Consider the following 21,029-nt stretch of genomic DNA (forward strand, 5'->3'; position numbering starts at 1 on the left):
TGAGCGCTCTGGAGCAGGTTTTCATCAAGGATCTCTCTGTTCTTTGCTCTGTTCATCTTTCCCTCGTGCCTGACTAGTCTCCCAGCCCCTGCCGCTGAAAAATATCCCCACAGCATGATGTGGGCACCACCATGCCTCACTGTAGGGATTTTGTGCCAGGTTTCCGTGACGCTTGGCATTCAGGCCAAAGAGTGCAATCTTGGTTTCATCAGACCAGAGAATATTGTTTCTCATGGTCTGAGAGTCTTTAGGTGGCTTTTGGCAAACTGTAAGCGAACGGTCATGTGCCTTTTACTGAGGAGTGGCTTCAGTCTGGCAACTCTTCCTTAAAGGCCTGATTGGTGGAGTGCTGCAGAGATGGTTGTCTTTCTGGAAGGTTCTCCCATCTCCACAGAGGAACTTTGGACCTCTGTCCGAGTGACCATCAGGTTCTTGGTCACCTCCCTGACCAAGTTCTTCTCCCCCGATTGCTCAGTTTGGCTGGGCGGCCAGCTCTAGGAAGAGTCTTGGTGGTTCCAAACTTCTTCCATTTAAGAATGATGGAGGCCACTGTGTAATTGGGGACCTTCAATGTTACAGAAATGTTTCGGTACCCTTCCCTATGCCTTGACACAATCCGGTCTCAGAGCTCAACAGACAATTCCTTTCAACCTCATGGCTGGTTTTTGCTCTGACATGCACTATCAACTGTGGGGCCTCACATAGACAGGTGTGTGCCTTTCCTGTCCAATCATGTCCAATCAATTTAATTTATGGGGTATTGTTTGTAGATTGATGAGGAAAACAACTCATTTAATACATTTTAGAATACTTCTGTAACTAACAAAATGTGGGAAAAGTCAAGGGGTCTGAATACTTTCCAAATGCCCTGTAAACTCAATAACATTATATTTTAGGATTCATAATACAGTAGACTATTCAAAGTATAAACATAGAATGGTAACGCAATCTATTGATATAATGACGATTTTAGGGAGTTTCTGTTTTGATATTGAGCGCAGGTAATTGTTCCATTCCATGGCTGTGTTTGCATCCTGTGTTTGCCAGTCGAGAGGGATTCCCCATCCACTTACTGTAGGCTACTTACTGTATGTAGGTTGTTCTCTGATAAGCTTCAAAGAAATGTAGCGCATAGTGCTGCACGCATAAAGTGAATAGGCTCCTCCTAGTCAAGACACCGCCATAAAGATATTTAAGAATAGGTCATCCCATGCTCTCTCTTGAGAACAGTGTCGGTGAGATCGATTTCATTACTTTTCAGAGACGCTCACATGGTTAGAGGTAAGGAGTTTATTCTCATTCATAGTGAACATACGAGAGGGTAAACGTCCTGAAATTAACGCAGTGATGTTGATGCAGTTAACACTAGGCTATTACGTTATTTATTTTATGCATGTGTTATAACATTATTTTTTTCGGATTGCAATTATGAGTCTACAAAATATTAATTTAATTGTATTTGAATCAAGATGACCAACAAATCCAGAAGTGTTTAATTCTTAAATTAGGCCTATTTATTGTTTGTGATTTTTGGAGGGGATTAAACATATGTAATAATCTCAATGATTATACTCTCAAATTATCAGTGATAATATATGAATGCATTACATTTGATAAAAACATGATTTACCTAATAACATTAACCACCATCACTCAACACCAACTAACAATGTATTTTTTTTTTTTGCATTGCATAACCGACTCATTGGTCCCACATAACCACTATGCCCATCCTTCTATTGCATGCGTTTTTCGAAAGAGATGAACTTCGAGGGGGACAGCGGCCTGTCAGTGATTTGTGGCAATGGGAAACTTAGACAGTGGCTGATCGATCAGATTGACAGCAGCATCTATCCCGGACTGGTTTGGGAGAATGAAGAGAAAAGCATTTTCAGGATTCCGTGGAAACATGCGGGCAAACAGGATTACAATCGTGACGAGGATGCTGCACTCTTCAAGGTGCGTTAGGACCCACACCTTCACTTTACCCGACTTCTCCTATTGTTTTTCTTCTACTTTTAAGTTACTATTTACAACTCGTGAATATAGAATATAGTGTGCAGGAACCCCATAAAGTATAGCTAACTCAATCATATTCATACTTATTTATCTCCAAACCAAGTCTAGTTGGTCTGGTGTAATTTACAGTATTTGCTATAGACTACCTGTTGATTTTTACTACAGTATAGCAAGTGATGATCTTTGTTCAAGGCAGTGGATATTTATTCAAGGCAGAGACCATGACATGGTGATTTTGATGCAGGCCCATAATGCCTTACTAATCGCCAGGTAAATTGAAATTGAATGCAGAGAGGAAGTCAAATCATTATGTTGTTGATTATTGCAGGCCTGGGCATTGTTCAAAGGGAAACATAGGGAAGGAGTGGACAAACCAGACCCCCCCACATGGAAGACCAGACTGCGATGTGCTCTGAACAAAAGCAATGACTTTGATGAGCTGGTGGAGCGAAGCCAACTGGACATATCCGATCCTTTCAAAGTCTACAGAATCATACCGGAGGGAGCTAAGAGAGGCACGTTTTGTTCATCTTATTGTAGTATTACCAAAGTGAAGTCCATGTCATGAATGCCTACTGTTCTGACTGTACTGTACTGTACCATAGTGAAGTGATATAGGCTACTGGCAGTTGATAGAGATTTCATGTGTCAAAGGTAATAATGCACTAGGGTTCAAGTTACACCTGCGTTGCCGTAACTTGTGCTTCTGAGAAGTGCTGTAGTCTACCCCTCCCAAGAACCCCCCCCCCCCCTGCTTACATAGAGGGTGAGCCCAAACTCATGCTGTCTGACTCTGAACCTAGCCGAGCAGACACACACACACAGCCGGCAATGTTTCATTTAGCCCCCATCGTCTGATGAGGCAGGAAGCAGAGAGGAAGCCAATGTGTGTACCAAAAAGGCCTTGACACTTTTTTTAGAAGGCTTCAGTTACCCAGTGCAGAATGCACAGCATACATACTTAACCTCCAGGCTTGCATAACAAAGGCTGAATGCTCCACCATCAGAAGAATCCTTTGTCACTCTCACATGGCAGTCTCAGTTAGGATTGACTCTTCGAGGCCAAACCTGCAACCTAGGGGTTGAGACACTTTACACATGTTGTTATCGCGTGGCTCTGTAGTTTCTGTATTCAACTGTTTGAAGAGGCTGAATGGCCTTGAACTCTGTTGAAAAGGCTCTAATTGTAAGGATGACAGTTGACAGATGAATACAATTGAATTTGATTTGACTTCTTATTGAGGACATACATATTTCTGCAGGGACCACCACATAATGTCGCATTAGACCATAGAGAGTTCTATGATGTGATGTCTAATGTTACGTTTCTGTAATGTAGGGATCAAGATGGCAGAGACAACGTCCCACATGAGCTCAGTCAACAGCTACCCTATGCACTCTCTATACCCATCTCTACAGAGCCAGGTAAGGTCATGTGTTTACCCCTGCAACAGGTACAGTTGAAGTCGGAAGTTTACATACACCTTAGCCAAATACATTTAAACTCAGTTTTTCCTGACATTTAATCCAAGTAAAAGAATTCCCTGTCTTAGATCAGTCACCACTTTATTTTAAGAATGTGAAATGTCAGAATAATATTAAAGATAATGATTTATTTCAGCTTTTATTTATTTCATCACATTTCCAGTGGGTCAGAAGTTTACATACACTCAATTAGTATTTGGTAGCAGTGCCTTTAAATTGTTTAACTTGGGTCAAACGTTTTGGGTAGCCTTCCACAAGCTCCCAACAATAAGTTGGGTGAATTTTGGCCCATTCCTCCTGACAGAGCTGGTGTAACTGAATTAGGTTTGTAGGCCTCCTTGCTTGCACACACTTTTTCAGTTCTGCCCACAAATGTTCTATGGGATTGAGGTCAGGGCTTTGTGATGGCCACTCCAATACCTTGACTTTGTTGTCCTTAAGCCATTTTGCCACAACTTTGGAAGTATGCTTGGGGTCATTGTCCATTTGGAAGACCCATTTGCGACCAAGCTTTTAATTAACTTCCTGAATGATGTCTTGAGATGTTGCTTCAATATCGCCACATCATTTTCCTACCTCATGATGCCGTCTATTTTGTGAAGTGCACCAAGCCCTCCTGCAGCAATGCGCCTCCACAACATGATGCTGCCACTCCGTGCTTCACGGTTGGGATGGTGTTTTTCGGCTTGCAAGCCTCCCCCTTTTTCCTCCAAACATAACGATGGTCATGATGGCCAAACAGTTCTATTTTTTTTCATCAGACCAGATGACATTTCACCAAAGAGTACGATCTTTGTCTCCATGTGCAGTTGAAAACCGCAGTCTGGCTTTTTTATGGCGATTTTGGAGCAGTGGCTTCTTCCTTGCTGAGAGGTTTTTCAGGATATGTCGATATAGGACTCGTTTTACTGTGGATATTAGATACTTTTGTACCTGTTACCTCCAGCATCTTCACAAGGTCCAAAGTACGTTCATCTCTAGGAGACAGAACGCGTCTCCTTCCTGAGCGGTATGACGGCTGTGTGGTCCCATGGTGTTTATACTTGTGTACTATTGTTTGTACAGATGAACGTGGTACCTTCAGGCATTTGGAAATTGCTCCCAAGGATGAACCAGACTTGTGGAGGTCTACAATTTTTTTCTGAGGTCTTGGCTGATTTCTTTTGATTTTCCCATGATGTCAAGCAAAGAGACACTGAGTTTGAAGGTAGGCATTGAAATACATCCACAGGTGCACCTCCAATTGACTCAAATTATGTCAATTAGCCTATCGGAAGCTTCTAAAGCCACGACATCCTTTTCTGGAATTTTCCAAGCTGTTTAAATGTACAGTCAACTTAGTGTTTGTAAACTTCTGACCCACTGGAATTGTGATACAGTGAATTATAAGTGAAATAATCTTTCTTTAAACAATTGATGGAAAAATTACTTGTGTCATGCACAAAGTAGTTGTCCTAACCGACTTGCCAAAACTACAGTGTATGTAAACTTCTGACTTCAATTGTACCTTCAAAGATCTTCACAGCTCTCTCCCTGCTGGGTGTGAATCAGGAACCCACCACTACCTGACTAACAGCTGTCTCCTCTCCCCCTGGCCTGTCCCCAGGTGTCTGGCGGATTCATGATTCCTCAGGAGAGGAAGGAGTGGAGGGATTACAGCCACACACTGGACCAGCCTCAGCTTCACCAGCCACCCCACACTGAGCTGCAGTACAGCCAGTGCCACTACCCACAGCCACTCAGCCGACCATGGCACACCGGGCCACACACAGATAACGGTGAGATATGGCATCGCCATGGGGAAGACACTGATTATAGGAATGAAAATATCATGGAGAGATAAGACTCCACAGTATATGTCCTTCAGTGCAAGTACAGAGGAGCCAGGTAGAGATGAAGCCATGTGAACACCATACTTCACTACTTATCATGTTAACTTGGTTTCAGATAATGAAAGGCTATAGTATAGGTCAGTGGTCTGTATGACAAATTTTGACATATGTTAATCTGAGTGACGCACACTCACACAAGTTGTTAAAACAGCTACAGTTTGACAGTGAATGCTTTGGTGACCCCCAGTTCTCCAAAATAATGAGGACTTCATTTAATAGTCTTTAGTCAGGTTCCTCCTGATAGGAAATTATTTAGACAAGGTCTAGTAATTCATCCTCCATGATATGTACACTGAAAAAACCCATTCATTGGTTAACAACAGTATTTATTTATCTTCTCCCCTCAGGTTATCAGTTTACTGGCTCCTTCTGTTCCTACTCTTCCTCAGAGTCTCACCCCACAGCATTTAAAATGGACCACAACATGTCTACCCTTTCTGGTACATGCTATTCTATACTTCTAGATGACTAATTTACTACTGCTGCCTCTGCTACTACTCCCACTTCTGCTACGACTGCTCCTACTACTTGTACTACTACTACTGCTAACTATACTACTAATACTACTGCTGCTACTACTTCTACTACTACTACTACTGCTGCTACTACTTCTACTACTGCTACTACTGCTACCATTTCTTGCTAGTCTTTTCATTTCCTTCAAGATATCATGGAATTATTCCCGAAACACCTTTTTCAGTTATTGTGCACACGGCATGTGTGTATTGTATTGTAATTCCACACCACTGACCAGTGATAATGACAGATAGACACAAAGACAAGATTAGTACGATGTAGTGGAGCGTACTGAATTATTATCTCGTGTTGCCAACCACCAGAAACTAAAAGCTGTTTCTATAGGACAATTACTTCCCTAATCTGGCTTTTAATATGGTCAGGTATTTGTCAGTGTTGGAACTGGAAACAGAGCTCATATTAATGATATTCTATTCATATACAGTTGAAGTCGGAAGTTTACATACAGCTTAGACAAATACATTTAAACTCAGTTTTTCACAATTCCTGACATTTAATGCTAGTAAAAATGCCCTGTTTTAGGTCAGTTAGGATCACCACGTTATTTTAAGAATGTGAAATGTCAGAATAATAGTAGAGACAATTATTTATTTCAGCTTTTATTTATTTCATCACATTCCCAGTGGGTCAGAAGTTTACATGCACTCAATTAGTATTTGGTAGCATCGCCTTTAAATTGTCTAATTTGGGTCAAACGTTTCGGGTAGCCTTCCACAAGCTTCCCACAATAAATTGGGTGAATTTTGGCCCATTCCTCCTGACAGAGCTGGTGTAACTGAGTCAGGTTTGTAGGACTCCTTGCTCACACATGCTTTTTCAGTTCTGCTAACACATTTTCTATAGAATTGAGGTCAGGGCTTTGTGGTGGCCACTCCAATACCTTGACTTTGTTGTCCTTAAGCCATTTTGCCACAACTTTGGAAGTATGCTTGGGGTCATTGTCCATTTGGAAGACACATTTGCGACCACGCTTTAACTTCCTGACTGTTGTCTTGAGATGTTGCTTCCATATCGCCACATCATTTTCCTACCTCATGATGCCATCTATTTTGTGAAGTGCACCAGTCCCTCCTGCAGCAATGCACTCCCACAACATGATGCTGCCACCCCCATGCTTCACAGTCGGGATGGTGTTCTTTGGCTTGCAAGCCTCCCCCTTTTTCCTCCAAACATAACGATGGTCATTATGGCCAAACAGTTCTACTTTTGTTTCATCAGACCAGAGGACATTTCTCCAAAAAGTATGATCTTTGTCCCCATGTGCAGTTGAAAACCGTAGTCTGGCTTTTTTTTTATGGTGGTTTTGGAGCAGTGGCTTCTTCCTTGCTGTGAGGCCTTTCAGGTTATGTTGATATAGGACTCGTTTTACTGTGGATATAGATACTTTTGTACCTGTTAACTCCAGCATCTTCACAAGGTCCTTTGCTGTTGTTCTGGGATTGATTTGCACTTTTTGCACCAAAGTACGTTCATCTCTAGGAGACAGAATGTGTCTCCTTCCTGAGCGGTATGACGGCTGCGTGGTCCCATGGTGTTTATACTTGCGTACCATTGTTTGTGCAGATGAACGTGGTACCTTCAGGCGTTTGGAAATTCCTCCCAAGGATGCACCAGACTTGTGGAGGTCTACAATTGTCTTTCTGATTTTTGGGTGATTACTTTTGATTTTCCCCTGATGTCAAGCAACGAGACACTGAGTTTGAAGGTAGGCCTTGAAATACATCCACAGTTACACCTCCAATTGACTCAAATGATGTCAATTAGCCTATCAGAAGCTTCTAAAGCCATGACATCATTTTATGGAATTTCCCAAGCTGTTTAAAGGCACAGTCAGCTTAGTGTATGTAAACTTCTGACCCACTGGAATTGTGATACAGTTAATTATAAGTGAAATAATCGGTCTGTAAACAATTGTTGGAAAAATTACTTGTGTCATAAACAAAGTAGATGTCCTAACCGACTTGCCAAAACTACAGTTTGTTAACAAGAAATGTGTGGATTGGTTGAAAAACGAGTTTTAATGACTACAATTTAAGTGTATGTAAACTTCTGACTTCAACTGTATGTTGTTGATATTTTAGATGGGTGACTGCAGGGACAGAAATGGATTCAGATGTTTATTACGACTTCACACATGGAAAGAATGCATTTGTTTTCAGACAGCTGTCAATCTTCTTTCATTTTGAATACTTTTACTTACTGGTTCATTCTCTAACATCTTCCCCCCTCTTTCCTCCAGACTTCCGACTGCACGTATCCCTGTTCTACCGTGAGTCTCTGGTCAAGAAGGTAACCACCTCTAGTCCTGAAGGCTGCCGGATCACCTCTTCTTCCTCCTCATCTTCCTCTCCGTCCTCCCTCTGCCACGAGGACAGGCTGTACAGTGGTGCAGAGACGGTGCAGTTCCCCTCCCCTTACCCCCAGTCTCAGAGGAGAGGGGCAGAGAAGCTACCCAACGTCCTGGAGAGGGGCGTGCTCCTGTGGATGACGTTAGATGGGCTCTATGCCAAGCGGCTGTGCCAGAGCCGAGTGTACTGGGAAGGCCCGCTGGCACCCTACACGGACAAACCCAATAAATTGGAGAAAGAACAGACCTGCAAGCTGTTTGACACCCAGCAGTTCCTCACTGGTGAGAAACAGTATTTTGATTGTGAGCTGATTGTGATGATGATGATGGTGCTGAACGTTGATGATGGTGGTGAGGATACCTACTGTAGAATGTGAAGTCCCTCTCCATGCTGTGGTATCAGTGGGTATGCGACCTGTCACGTTCTCAGCGGCGGCCTGTCAGTGGAGTCTCCATGAAACAGCCCCCGCCCACCTCCTGTGGTCTAGCTGCAGTTTACATGTGAACCACTCATTTTTCACACCAACGACTTCCTTGCAAATGACTGGAAAAAGCTTTCTCTGACTCCTCTTTCTCATTCTGTGAACCTTTTATTTTGAGCATTTTCTATGCAGTGATACTGAATCACAATACCCATCTCTCTCAAGCTGAACGTCCTTCCTTCATGAGCAAAGTAGATGTTTTCAGCTGTTAGGGGGTCGAATTGGTGAATTGTGGGTGAAATAAGGTGATAAAATCATTGTACACTCCCTCCATCCTGCCTTCCAGAGCTGCAGGGGTATGCCCACCATGGCCGTCCCATGCCCAGGCACCAGGTGGTGCTGTGTTTCGGAGACGAGTACCCGGACACCCAGCGCCAGGCCAAGATGATCACAGCACAGGTACAGTACATTACAGACTCTCGCTATCTTATTATGGTTGGAATCAACAGTGCATTAAAATAACAGTCCAACATGATAAAGGCTGGAATAAAAAGAAAACAAAATATAGCCTTGTTACTCATGATGATAAACAAAGGACTCTACCAAGACGTCCAAATCGATTCTTCCCCCACTCTCTTGGCCCTATCCCATCGATGTTTGCAAATCTGTAGGATCTGGATAGGTATAAGAAGTGCAGTGCATATTGCTTATACCTTACACATTTTCAGAAACTGAAAATGAGGCCCAAGGGGGAGGGGAAGGGAGAGATTTGGTATTTGCTATTCTTGGTTACCCAGAAATAAATTATTGCGAAATTTGGTCAGCTTCCTTATTTACTTCTGGGTCAATACGTGTTAACAATTGAAAGTTCCATTGTACCAGGGAGAAAGCAATGTCTCCATCCTCGTAAAGGAAAGTCTCCCCCTCCACTGATTAACTACTGCGCACACAGGTTTGAAATCCCCCCCCCGCCCCTCCCATGTATATATTGAAGCACCGCCTTCGCCCAATTGTGATTTTTTCAAATAGAGACGAAAACCCCAAAACAGAAACAACTGCTACTAGTTATCTCAGCCATTCGATTACAGCCCTGACAGATTCTCTCGGTTTACACACAGAATCTGCCCAAGAGAGATTAGGTAAATGGGAGCAATCTTTATTCATTTTTCATCATTCATGGTGTGACCCCTGCATGTGTTGCAGGTGGAGCCCATGTTTGCCAGGGGCATGATATACTTCAGCCAGCAGAGCAGCAGTCACTGCCTGAGGGACTATGAGCTACAGGGACACACAGAGATCTCCCTTCCGGCTCCAGGAGTCTACCAGAGGACCCTTCAACAGAGCTCCCCTTTAGCTCCAGGAGACTACCAGAGGACCCTTCAACAGAGCTCCACTCTAGCTCCAGGAGACTACCAGAGGACCCTGCAACACATGCAGGAGTAACACACAAACAGGCCCCAGGAGCCATGGACATGAATGTAGATTGACCAATGAGCTTTACATCGCTTCTCCTGAATAGTGTACAGTATACTGAGGTCTTGGACTAAAATACCTTACTGTAATTTTAACGTAGGACTGGACTGTGCCTCCATCGTCAGTGTCAGCAGTTTGAGCCAATGATCAATGTTAAAAATGGGGGCGCTTAAAGAATCTACCCTAGTTTGTACAGCCTTACAATTATTTTTGTAATCAACTATTTTTTTTGTTGTTCTATGAAATGATATGAAAAAGTGAATACCTATCACAAGAGGTGGCGTGCAGGCCTATCACATGAGGTGATGTGTGTTACTCGTATTCCTGTGACATCTGTGGGTGCTGATGGGAAAGCTCCTAACCTGTGATAGTGGTGTGAGAGGGAGAACCCCACTACTTAGCCTCTCTCGTTCTCCTCTCTCTCATTTTCTTTCAACGAGAGGGGGATGCATGTGTATTTGTGTGCATGTGACATGGTGACAGTGTATAGGATGTGGTTTGGGGTAGAGGGTTTAGGGTGGGTGATGGGGGACCAATGTGAAGCAGAGAGGGACTGTCAGAAGCAGGAAGCACAAGTCACAGGTGCATAGGAAGAAGAGTAGCCCTTATGAGAAATTAAGACTTGAGAAGGAAGAAGAAGCCAAATGTATATGAATGAAGAATACAAATGGATCATTGATATATTGAAGTGTCTCACACAGAGAGAATTTCTGTGTAGTATATTTTCACCCATTTATCAAACAATCTATGAAAGTGGTTCACTCCACTTAAGGCCAGGCACTGAATACAAATCCCTTGACATATTTTGATTATTTATGAACAACAATAGGTAACTTTGATGCAACCTAACTGAATAACGATTATTGTATTCGTCTATTTTCTTGATTATCCGGCTCCATAATCTTCCAATCATATATGTCTATTGTCTACTACTTCACCATCTCACAACTGATTGAAAAAAGGGCAACCCTGGTGTACAGTGCTTTCGGAAAGTAGTCAGACCCCTTTACTTTTCCCACATTTTGTAACGTTACAGCCTTATTCTAAAATGTTTTCAATTATTATTTATTTCTTATGAATCTACACACAATACAAAACAGACCCTTTAATATGACACTTGAAATTGGCGAATTGTCTACAGTCCCACAGTTGATAGTGCATGTCAGAGTAAAAACCAAGCCATGAGGTTGAAGAAATTGTCCTCAGAGCTCAGAGACGATTGTGTCGAGGCACAGATCTGGGGAAGGGTACAAAAACATTTCTGCAGCATCGAACGTCCCCAAGAACACAGTGGCCTCCATCATTCTTAAATGGAAGAGGTTTGGAACCTCCAAGACTCTTCCTAGAGCTGGCCTCCTGGCCAAACTGAGCAATCGGAGGAAAGGGCCTTGGTCAGGGAGGTGACCAAGAACCCGATTGTCACTTTGACAGAGCTCAGAGTTACTTTGTGGAAATGGGAGAACCTTCCAGAAGGACAAACATCTATGCAGCACTCCACCAATCAGGCCTTTATGGTAGACTGGCCAGAAGGAAGCCAGTCCTCAGTAAAAGGCACATGACAGCCCACTTGGAGTTTGCCCAAAGGCACCTAAAGGACTCTCAGACCATGACAAACGATATTCTCTGATCTGATGAAACCAAGATTGAACTCTTTGGCATGAATGCCAAGCGTCACATCTGGAGGAAACATGGCACCATCCCTGCTGTGAAGCATGGTGGTGGCAGCATCATGCTGTGGGGATGTTTTTCAGCGGCAGGTACTGGGAGACTAGTCAGGATCGAGGGAAAGATGAATGGAGCAAAGCACAGAGAGATCCTTGATGAAAACCTGCTCCATAGCGCTCAGGACCTCAGACTGGGACGAAGGTTCACCTTCCAACAGGACAACAACCCTAAGCACACAGCCAAGACAATGCAGGAGGGGCTTCGGGACAAGTCTCTGAATGTCCTTGAGTGGGCCAGCCAGAACCCGGAATTGAACCCTATCGAACATCTCTTTTTTTGCTTGTCATTATGGGGTATTTATTGTGTGTAGATTGATGAGGGGAAAACACAATTATATTAATTTTATACTAAGGCTATAACGTAACAAAAAGTGGAAAAAGTCAAGGGGTATGAATACTTTCCGAATGCACTGTACATGTACCAGTAATATACAACTCCAATTCGAGAGAAATTGTTGTTATCAGTTGTCTAGTGGTGGAGGGGAGGAAGCTGTTATAACAAATTGTTTCCCCTTGGCAGCTAGATGTGATGGAGGACACTGGCGTAGCACACACCACATGGGGCCCACAAGCTTTGCCCCCAAAAACACTTTGAACATTATACATTCCACGTCAGCTCTATGCCTGGAAATGCCCTTGTCCGGCGCAAAGGATCCCAATATTAAACTCTCCAAAAAAGTGTTTAAAATTCCAAAAACTGTCAATAATGGATATTAACTGGAAAATGATCTTATGTAGTGTCTTGCAATAGCCCTTTCTGACTCTTAAAGAATATTTATCTCAGAACTGTGGTTCCTAAAGGATGTGTCTGGAGATTTGATACATTTGGACTCGTTATTCATTTCATCATTACATGTAGTGCAACAAGACCACTCATGGTCTGTATGTAAAGCTCCTTACTTTTGATAGATTTAAACCAACAATATTGGAATCACCATGGTCACAACCTTAAACTGTCAACTCCATCTGCCTGGTAGAATATGAATTGTAGTTCAAATATGTCGTGAGTGAGGCAGGCAAAAACGGGAGGAGAGAAGGACGGGAAAAAACAGCGCTCCGAAAAAACAACACCTCACAGTGATGGGGTGCAAGGAACTGAACTAGATAGTGTGGGATGATGACATGCAGGTGTGTGAACAGGTGATTAGAATACCAGTGATTGGGATCTGGAGAGTGAGATGGAAAGTGGTCTGCGTTTCCGGGATCGAAGTGTTTGGGAATGTGAGTTGGACGCAGACGTTACAGTGTGGAACTTCTTCCGTCCCTTTTCTCGGTCTTAGCTAGCCACTGACTACACTTAGGCTGGCTAGTTAGCAGAGCAGTAGATATATTTTAGTATTACTTAGCCTAGATCATTATTTGTACAGTATGTCAACTTTGGTGTCTATTTCAGACCTTATGAAGGATTTTTGAAGGATGAGCATAAGAGCATTAAAAGGGGAGAAGACTATAAGTCTGGCCATGTGGAGAAGTGCAGCTATAGTGAGGGGCAACTTACCGGTTTGGAGAGGGCAAGCATGAGGGTTAAAGTTATCCTGTGTCAGTGAGTGTAGGTATGAGGGATAAAGTTTATCCTGTGTCAGTGAGTGTAGCTCTATTAAGTTTAAGTTTGAGCATCTTAGCAATACAATGTGTTCTATGCTGCCGACAACATTCTACAAGGATAGAGCCACTTATTCAATTATATAATCATAAACCAGATCACCAAGGATACCAGACAGATGAGTCTTAATTCAGTTCTGGGATGTTGTCATTGATGAGAATGAACCTAAACATCTATTGACATTCAGAATTGACTTTATTTAGACATCTGTATTGTAGTTTCATGACTAGAGACAAATCATCAGAGACACAGTATTTATTTATTCCGAGTGCTACATGCATTCACACAGTCTTGATTTATAGGATCCTTCCCACTATACGATTGATATGTCAAGTAATAAAATCCCAAGTTATTAATTAAACGTTTATGGAAAAACTGCACTTGTCCTCGTTTCCTGGCCTTTTGATACTATAAAAGAACGTGACATGCAAAAGTCGTATTTTTATTTTTGCTCTGCCCATGCATTGTTCTGTTAGTTTACCCAACGGAAGGAACGTAGGTTGTCTGTAGGGCCGAGGGGTGGTCTGAGCTGGTCTGAGCGGTACCATCAGCCAACAGGGTTGACCTCTGACCTCCTACTCTGTAAGTACAATACTGTGACTATATATAACAAACCCAGTTATTTTCTGGCTGTCAATGTATTTCTTTGACTGATGATTACAAAACTTATTGTTTCTGTCAAATTGCATATTATTTTTTTCCTTAAAAAAAAAAATACTGGGTAAGTATCAAAAGTTATGATAAAGTACAGTATCTTGGAATTGTCATTTAGAAATTATAACCGTTTAACCATTTGGACATAGATTACATTGAATATGGCATTGTAGTTCAATCTAGGCTCTGTTTTTTTTAGGTAGGAAAGTGTTCTGTCATAATACCAGTCGGAAACCACCTCTTTCAGGAATACCTAGGATAGGATAAAGTAATCCTTCTCACCCCCCCTTAAAAGATTTAGATGCACTATTGTAAAGTGGCTGTTCCACTGGATGTCTTAAGGTGAACGCACCAATTTGTAAGTCGCTCTGGATAAGAGCGTCTGCTAAATGACTTAAATGTTATGTTAAATGTTATTAAATATTCTACAGCTGTAATGTCATCAATCAAATACATTTGATTTATTTATTTATATAGCACATCCTTCCTCTTGGCAGGTCTCTATAGGTGACCAGGGTATTCTCTCTACCACATACGAATGAATGCCTCTGTGGAGCTCAAAAGTATAGCTATGCAGCCAAATGTGTCGGTTCACAATATCGGCCGTACGGATGTGGAATGCGAGTGGAGGAAGCCAGCCGTGCCCAACCAGGTGCAGTCAGTGTAGAACCTACAATGCATTTGGAAAGTATTCAGACCCCTTGACCTTTTAAACATTATATGTTATGTTACAGCCTTATTCTAAAATTGATTAAATTGTTTTTTCCCCTCATCAATCTACACACAATACCCCACAATTACAAAGCAAAAGCAGGTTTTTAGAAATCTTGCATATTTTTACAAAAAAAAAAAAAAAAGCATTTACGGAAGTATTCAGACCCTTCACTCAGTACTTTGTTGAAGCACCTTGATGCTGCCACCACCATAATTCACAGCAGGGATGGTGCCAGGTTTCCTCCAGACGTGACGCTTGGCATTCATGCCAACGTGTTCAATCTTAGTTTCATCAGACCAGAGAATATTGTTTGTAATGGTCTGAGAGTCCTTTAGGTGCCTTTGGGCAAACTCCAAGCGGGCTGTCATGTGCTTTTTCCTGAGGAGTGGGTTCCTTCTGGCCACTCTACCATAAAGGCCTGATCGGTGGTGTGCTGCAGAGATGGTTGTCCTTCTAGAAGGTTCTCCCATCTCAACAGAGAAACTCTGGAGTGACTAGCAGGTTCTTGGTCACCTCCCTGACCAAGGCCTTTCTCCCCTGATTGTTAAGTTTGGGCGGATGGCCAGCTCTAGGAAGAGTCTTGGTGGTTCCAAACCTCTTCAATTTAAGAATGATGAAGGCCACTGTGTTCCTGGGGACGTTTGATGCTGCAGAAATGTTTTTGTACCTTTCCCCAGATCTGTGCCTTGACACAATCCTGTCTCTGAGCTCTACAGTTCGTGCAGTTCGCCCTATGCCTGCACTCCGCCCGTGCCGGGCAAATGTGGGCATTGAGCCTAAGGGAGAGGTGCGAGGGGTATGCACCAGTCCTACAGTGCTCCCCCACAGCCCGGTTCGACCTGTGCCTGCACTCTGGAGGGTCCGGGCTAAAGTGGTCATCCAGCCTGGAGGAGTGGTGCGAATACCAGAGCTTCAGTGCTCCTCCACAGCCCGGTCCATCCGGTGCCTCCTCCACGCACCAGGCCTCCTGTAGGTCTCTCCAGCCTGGTGGGCCCTGTGGCAACCCCATGCACCAGGCTGTCTCTCTGTCCACTCCCTCCAGGTTCTCCCTCCAGTCCGGAGCCACCAGAGTCTCCCTCCTGTCCGGAGCTGCCAGAGCTGCCCGTCAGTCCGGAGCCACCAGAGTCTCCCTCCTGTCCGGAGCTGCCAGAGCTGCCCGTCAGTCCGGAGCTACCAGAGCCGCCCATCAGTCCGGAGCTGCTAGAGTAGCCCGTCAGTCCAGAGGCACAAGAGCCGCCCGTCAGTCCAGAGGCGCCACTCACTCCAGACTCGACCATCAGTCCAGTGGCGTCCTTTAGTCTGGGGTCAGCGGTGAGGGTTCCCGCTCCAGAGGCATTACTAAAGTGGGCCGAGCCAGAAGTGGGGCAGGGTCCACGTCCACGTCCCTCACCAGAACCACCACCGCGGAGTAATGCCCACCCAGACCCTCCCCTATAGGTTCAGGTTTTGCGGCCGGAGTCCGCACCTTTGGGGGCTACTGTCACGCCCTGACCATAGATTGCTTTGTATGTTTCTATTTTTTCTTTGGTCAGGGTGTGATGTGGGTGGGCATTCTATGTTTATATGTCTATGTTTTGTCAGGGACAGCTGTCTTTCGTTGTCTCTGATTGAGAACCATACTTAGGTAGCCTGTTTTCCCACTGTTAGTTGTGGGTGGTTATTTTCTGTTTAGTGTTGGTTGCACCTTGCTGAACTGTTTCGGGTATTCTTTTGTTATTTTGTATTCAGTGTTCAGTCAGTTAAGGTAATAAAGATGAACACGTACCCCACTGCATTTTGGTCCAATGACTCCTCTTCTTCTTCCGACGAAAGCCGCGACACCATCACCATCCCCATCCAGGGTGATGACCTCTGACAGACTCATATTGCTCCTCCTGTCAGTACCTGTTTTTTCCAATGGTCTAAAAATATTCCACATAGTTCATACACACACAACGCTCCCAGAATAGGTTATATTACATTAAAGTGTTGCTCAAAGCAGCTAACTAAAGTAACGCACTGTAATTAGCTTTATCATGGGCACAGTGGGATTTTACATCTGTGATGTTCAAATTATTTCTTACCCCATGTGTTTTACTTGCTGAAGGCCCCAGTCATCCCTGCCTGTATCTGACATTGTTGAAAAACAAGTGAACAATGAATAGAAATCATACACACACTAGGCTTCTAGAATAGGTTATATTGCATAGAAGTCTTCATCAAAGCAGCCAACTAAAGTAATGCACAGTGGGACTTTATATATATGTGATGTTTAAATGATGTCTTACCCCCAGAGTGAAAGAGAGAGATCACTTCCATCAGATCTCCTTGCTGAGGGTAGTGTTGATCATACACTGCTTCTTGTGGAGTGAGCCTGATGCTCCCTATTTCACGTGTCATGTCTAAAACATTTGGAAAAGAGGTAATATAGTCAAAATTTCGATGCATCGACAAATTCAATGTTTTACACAATATTGTATCACATTTGATGAGCTGTCCGTCCACAGGCTCGATCTGCTGTAGTCTCTACAACTGGAGGCTTGTGCTCCGATCACACTGGCACAGGATGTCCATGCACCGGATGGCCCGAGGGATGCACTCCTGTTGGACTGGAAAACAAAGGGACATTTGGTCAGTGGTGGGTCTTTTTCAATGCCGTATCAACATCTTTATCTGGACAGAAAATGCATTGTTTATCATAACACAAACCCACCTTGGACAATGTGACAAGTGATCCCTCAACACCCAATCCTCATGCCTCATTGTTTGTTCTTGTTTCCCAATCAACAGTCTGGATCTTCCTCTTCTGCCATGGTGGATGAGCTAGCTACTGTTTCTGATAAATATAGGGCAATTTCTCTTTCCCACTGGAAAATGGCAGATGCAGACCCGAGTTTTGTCACTGGGTTTCTGATCCACCCATCTGAAAGACAAAAATAAGTATATGTTTACTAGCTAGCTAAGTTGATTACTAAAATGTTAACATCTATATTAAAAAACAATAACCCACAGACTTGATTATAGTAAAGGTAAAATAGACCTGGCTTTGGTCTATGTGCACATCTAAAATCCTACTTGCCCAACGAGATGGTGTATTGAGATGAGCTATATAACTCTACCTATGATTCTAATTCTCAAGAGTAAAGTTAAAACCGTCAGCTGTGAGGTCACTAAGGAGGACTAACAGTGATAGTGGGATCGTTTGATAGGTATTGACATGCAGCAATAAGGATTTTGTGCACTGGCCAGCAGACTGCAATTTATACTAGCCCGGGTAACATTCAGGTCCTAATTCTGTGCCATGCAATGTTTGTAAAGACAAAATTTCACTGCAGTGTCTGGCTAGTTTGCCACATTTTCTGATAGCCATTTCACTGCTGTGTCAGTCTAGTTTGACAAATTGTCTACTAGCCCAGTATGAAGAGTACTAGCCTTTGGCTAGCTTAATTTCCATTCCTGTTGACATGTTTAACTGACTTCACAGGTCATTTGATTAGTCATATATAACAGAAGCACACGTGGAACAAAACCATTTGTGTTTTGTATGGAAAAACATTGTGGCCACCTGTCCTTTGTGAGCTAGCTATTCGGCTAGTTAATGTTAGCTCACCATTCGCCTTTCCACATGGTGACATGCTAGCTAATGTTAGCCCTCCAGGGTAGGGATATTTAGCTAACGGAAGGTAGTTATGTTAGCTCATCGTTCATGTTGTCAGACCTTTCCCCAGACCCCACGGGTGGTCACATGCTAGCTTGTTCACCAGTGCAGGGATATTTAACTTGAGCTAATTAGTGCTAATAGCTCATTCGGAAAAGTCTGACTACACCCCAGATAGATACGATGCAACGTTAGCTAGAAAACATTCAGTAATGTAGCCAACTAGCCAACCAAGGTGCCTAACTAGCTAGCCCACCAGGCAATATTTAGCTAGTCATATAAGAAATTAGTGGTTTGTCTGTATTTGGGTCAAAGACCTATAACGTTTTCAAAGTAGCAAAAAAATTAAATAGCTATTACAATTCCCTAAAAGGATTGTTTTTATGTTAAAGTGTCTCCTATGCCCTTATATTAGTTATATTCAATAATAATTCATTTTTATTGAGATTTACACTGTTTAAAAATATATATTCTATGCCCTTTTTCATAATCAGAAGGTTATATATCCATGCTTAGACTGGTAGAAATATAACTACCCAGAAAAAATGAATACTACATATTTGATGTGTCACAGGTACATCTCAAAATTTGTTGAAGGTTTTTTACAAAATCATCCTGCCTTACACTGAAGAAATGCACATATCTATGAAAATATCTTTCACCTTATCTTTTGAGATTTGTTTTTGTCCTTCTGAGTAAACAAAGTGAAGTTATTGTATTTTATTATAAAATTCAGGTGTCATACTGTATGACAATATTTTGTTACCCTGAATGACACATATCACTACGGCCCACAAATATTCATTTAATATGATTCCTTCAGCAATAACAACAATGATCCGTTAAACTATTATTAGTAGCAGCAACAGGATTAAATCAGCATTGAACATTTCAAACAAAGCATTAATTTAAAAACATTCCATAAACATTGTGCAAAAAAACTGTAGTTTTGCTTAAAATCATCACGAAACAGTGGATATCTTTCTCAAAGTAATATCATGACATTACTGTGGGGTGCCACAGGGTTCAATTCTTGCTGCTGGTGATTCTCTGATCCGCCTCTACGCAGATGACACCATTCTGTATACTTATGACTGTCACGACTTCCGCCGGATTTGGTCCCTCTCCTTGTTCGAGCGGCGTTCGGCGGTCAATGTCACCGACCGTCTAGCCATCACCGATCTACTTTTCATTTTCCATTTGTTTTGTCTTTGTTTTCTACACACCTGGTTTCAATTCCCCCATTACATATTCATTATTTAACCCTCTGGTTTCCCCCATATTTGTGTGCGTGTGTTTGTTTTATTGTAAGGCTGGTATTATTGTTGCCGGGTTCTATTATTACGCCCGTTTATTTCGTGGTACCGGTATTTTTCCCGCACCATAGTATTGTGTTTATACTGGTGTTATCCTGTATTAAATACCTTGTCCACGCATCTCAGCTCTCCTGCGCCTGACTCCTTCACCAGTTACCCACAGCCTTGACAATGGCCCTTCTTTGGACTGTGTTAACAAACCTCCAAGCGATCTTCAATGCCATAGAGCACTCCTTCCGTGGCCTCTAACTGCTCTTAAATGCTAGTAAAACTAAATGCATGCTCTTCAACTGATCGCTGCCCACACCCACCGCCCGTCAAGCATCACTACTCTGGACGGTTCTGACTTAGAATATGTGGACAAGTACAAATACCTAGGTGTCTGAATAGACTGTAAACTCTCCTTCCAGACTCACATTAATAATCTCCAATCCAAAATTAAATGGTATAAGTGGTATAACACGAAACGTTTGTTGTGCTGAAGGACAAAAGCGTAATACTGAAGGATGGATTTCATACATAAACATATAACAGGCTGTTCCTTGGCCACCTATATAAAGTAATGACCTTGACCTATAAAGATTATCCTTACTTTTCATATTTAATATAGCTTTTCATAAAATAATAACATTCAAGTTTGTTACTAGAGAGTGAAAAGGTGAAATCAAATATTTCAGAGAGATTTACTCACCTCATCACATTGATAGAGGGTCTTCAATGGGTCTTCACACTGTCCCATGATTACCATCATGTGATATGCTTTAAAATGTTTTTTTATCTTTGTTATACTGAATGACATTGATGAAGCGCAAAAGTCCGGACAAAAGTTATCAAAGTTTAAAATAATTTTTAGATACAGTATGTGATACAATTAATCTATATATTGTTACAAACACTAACACAATTATTGGTTTTCATTTATATTTTTAGGAGGAATTTCTAAATTTAAAAAACTTTTTTTGTTGGAATTTTAACCCAGACAATTACACTGGAGGATATATTGACACTTTAGAGCTCAATAACTCCCTTAATGTCACGCCTGCTCCCGCTCTTCCCCCCTGACACTCGAGGGCACCAGGCTGTACTGCATTACGTACTCCTGCCACCATCATGTACGCACACCTGCCTTGCCTCGTCACACGCTTCAGCAATATTGGACTCAACTGGACTCACTCAATCACCTGTCTATTACCGCTACAGTTTTT

General features: G+C 42.6%; 1 protein-coding gene and 1 long non-coding RNA gene across 4 annotated transcripts; one reads left to right on the forward strand and one right to left on the reverse strand.

Annotated features, from left to right (window-relative positions):
• Positions 1 to 1,164: 1,164 nt before the first annotated feature.
• On the forward strand, positions 1,165 to 13,880 carry LOC115114529 (interferon regulatory factor 4-like). Of its 3 annotated transcripts, XM_029642835.2 has the most exons (9): positions 1,165 to 1,281; positions 1,760 to 1,959; positions 2,348 to 2,534; positions 3,359 to 3,444; positions 5,111 to 5,282; positions 5,744 to 5,836; positions 8,173 to 8,562; positions 9,049 to 9,161; positions 9,906 to 13,880. In XM_029642835.2, exons 1-9 carry the CDS (start codon positions 1,272 to 1,274, stop codon positions 10,143 to 10,145), a joined length of 1,491 nt encoding a protein of 496 aa, XP_029498695.1. In that variant the 5' UTR covers positions 1,165 to 1,271; the 3' UTR covers positions 10,146 to 13,880. The 3 variants fall into 3 exon arrangements, with proteins under 3 accessions (XP_029498695.1, XP_029498696.1, XP_064869541.1); XM_029642836.2 differs by lacking the exon at positions 5,744 to 5,836; XM_065013469.1 differs by lacking the exon at positions 1,165 to 1,281 and having other exon boundaries at positions 1,729 to 1,959.
• Positions 13,881 to 16,934: 3,054 nt separating this feature from the next.
• LOC115114018 (uncharacterized) lies at positions 16,935 to 17,767 on the reverse strand. Its single transcript, XR_003861181.1, has 3 exons — positions 17,564 to 17,767; positions 17,139 to 17,459; positions 16,935 to 16,980 (listed from the first exon to the last, which is right to left on the reverse strand). It is a non-coding gene; the product is annotated as an uncharacterized LOC115114018 (long non-coding RNA).
• Positions 17,768 to 21,029: the final 3,262 nt, after the last annotated feature.

This window comes from Oncorhynchus nerka, linkage group LG9b (genome assembly GCF_034236695.1).
Source record: "Oncorhynchus nerka isolate Pitt River linkage group LG9b, Oner_Uvic_2.0, whole genome shotgun sequence".
NCBI lineage: Eukaryota > Metazoa > Chordata > Actinopteri > Salmoniformes > Salmonidae > Oncorhynchus > Oncorhynchus nerka.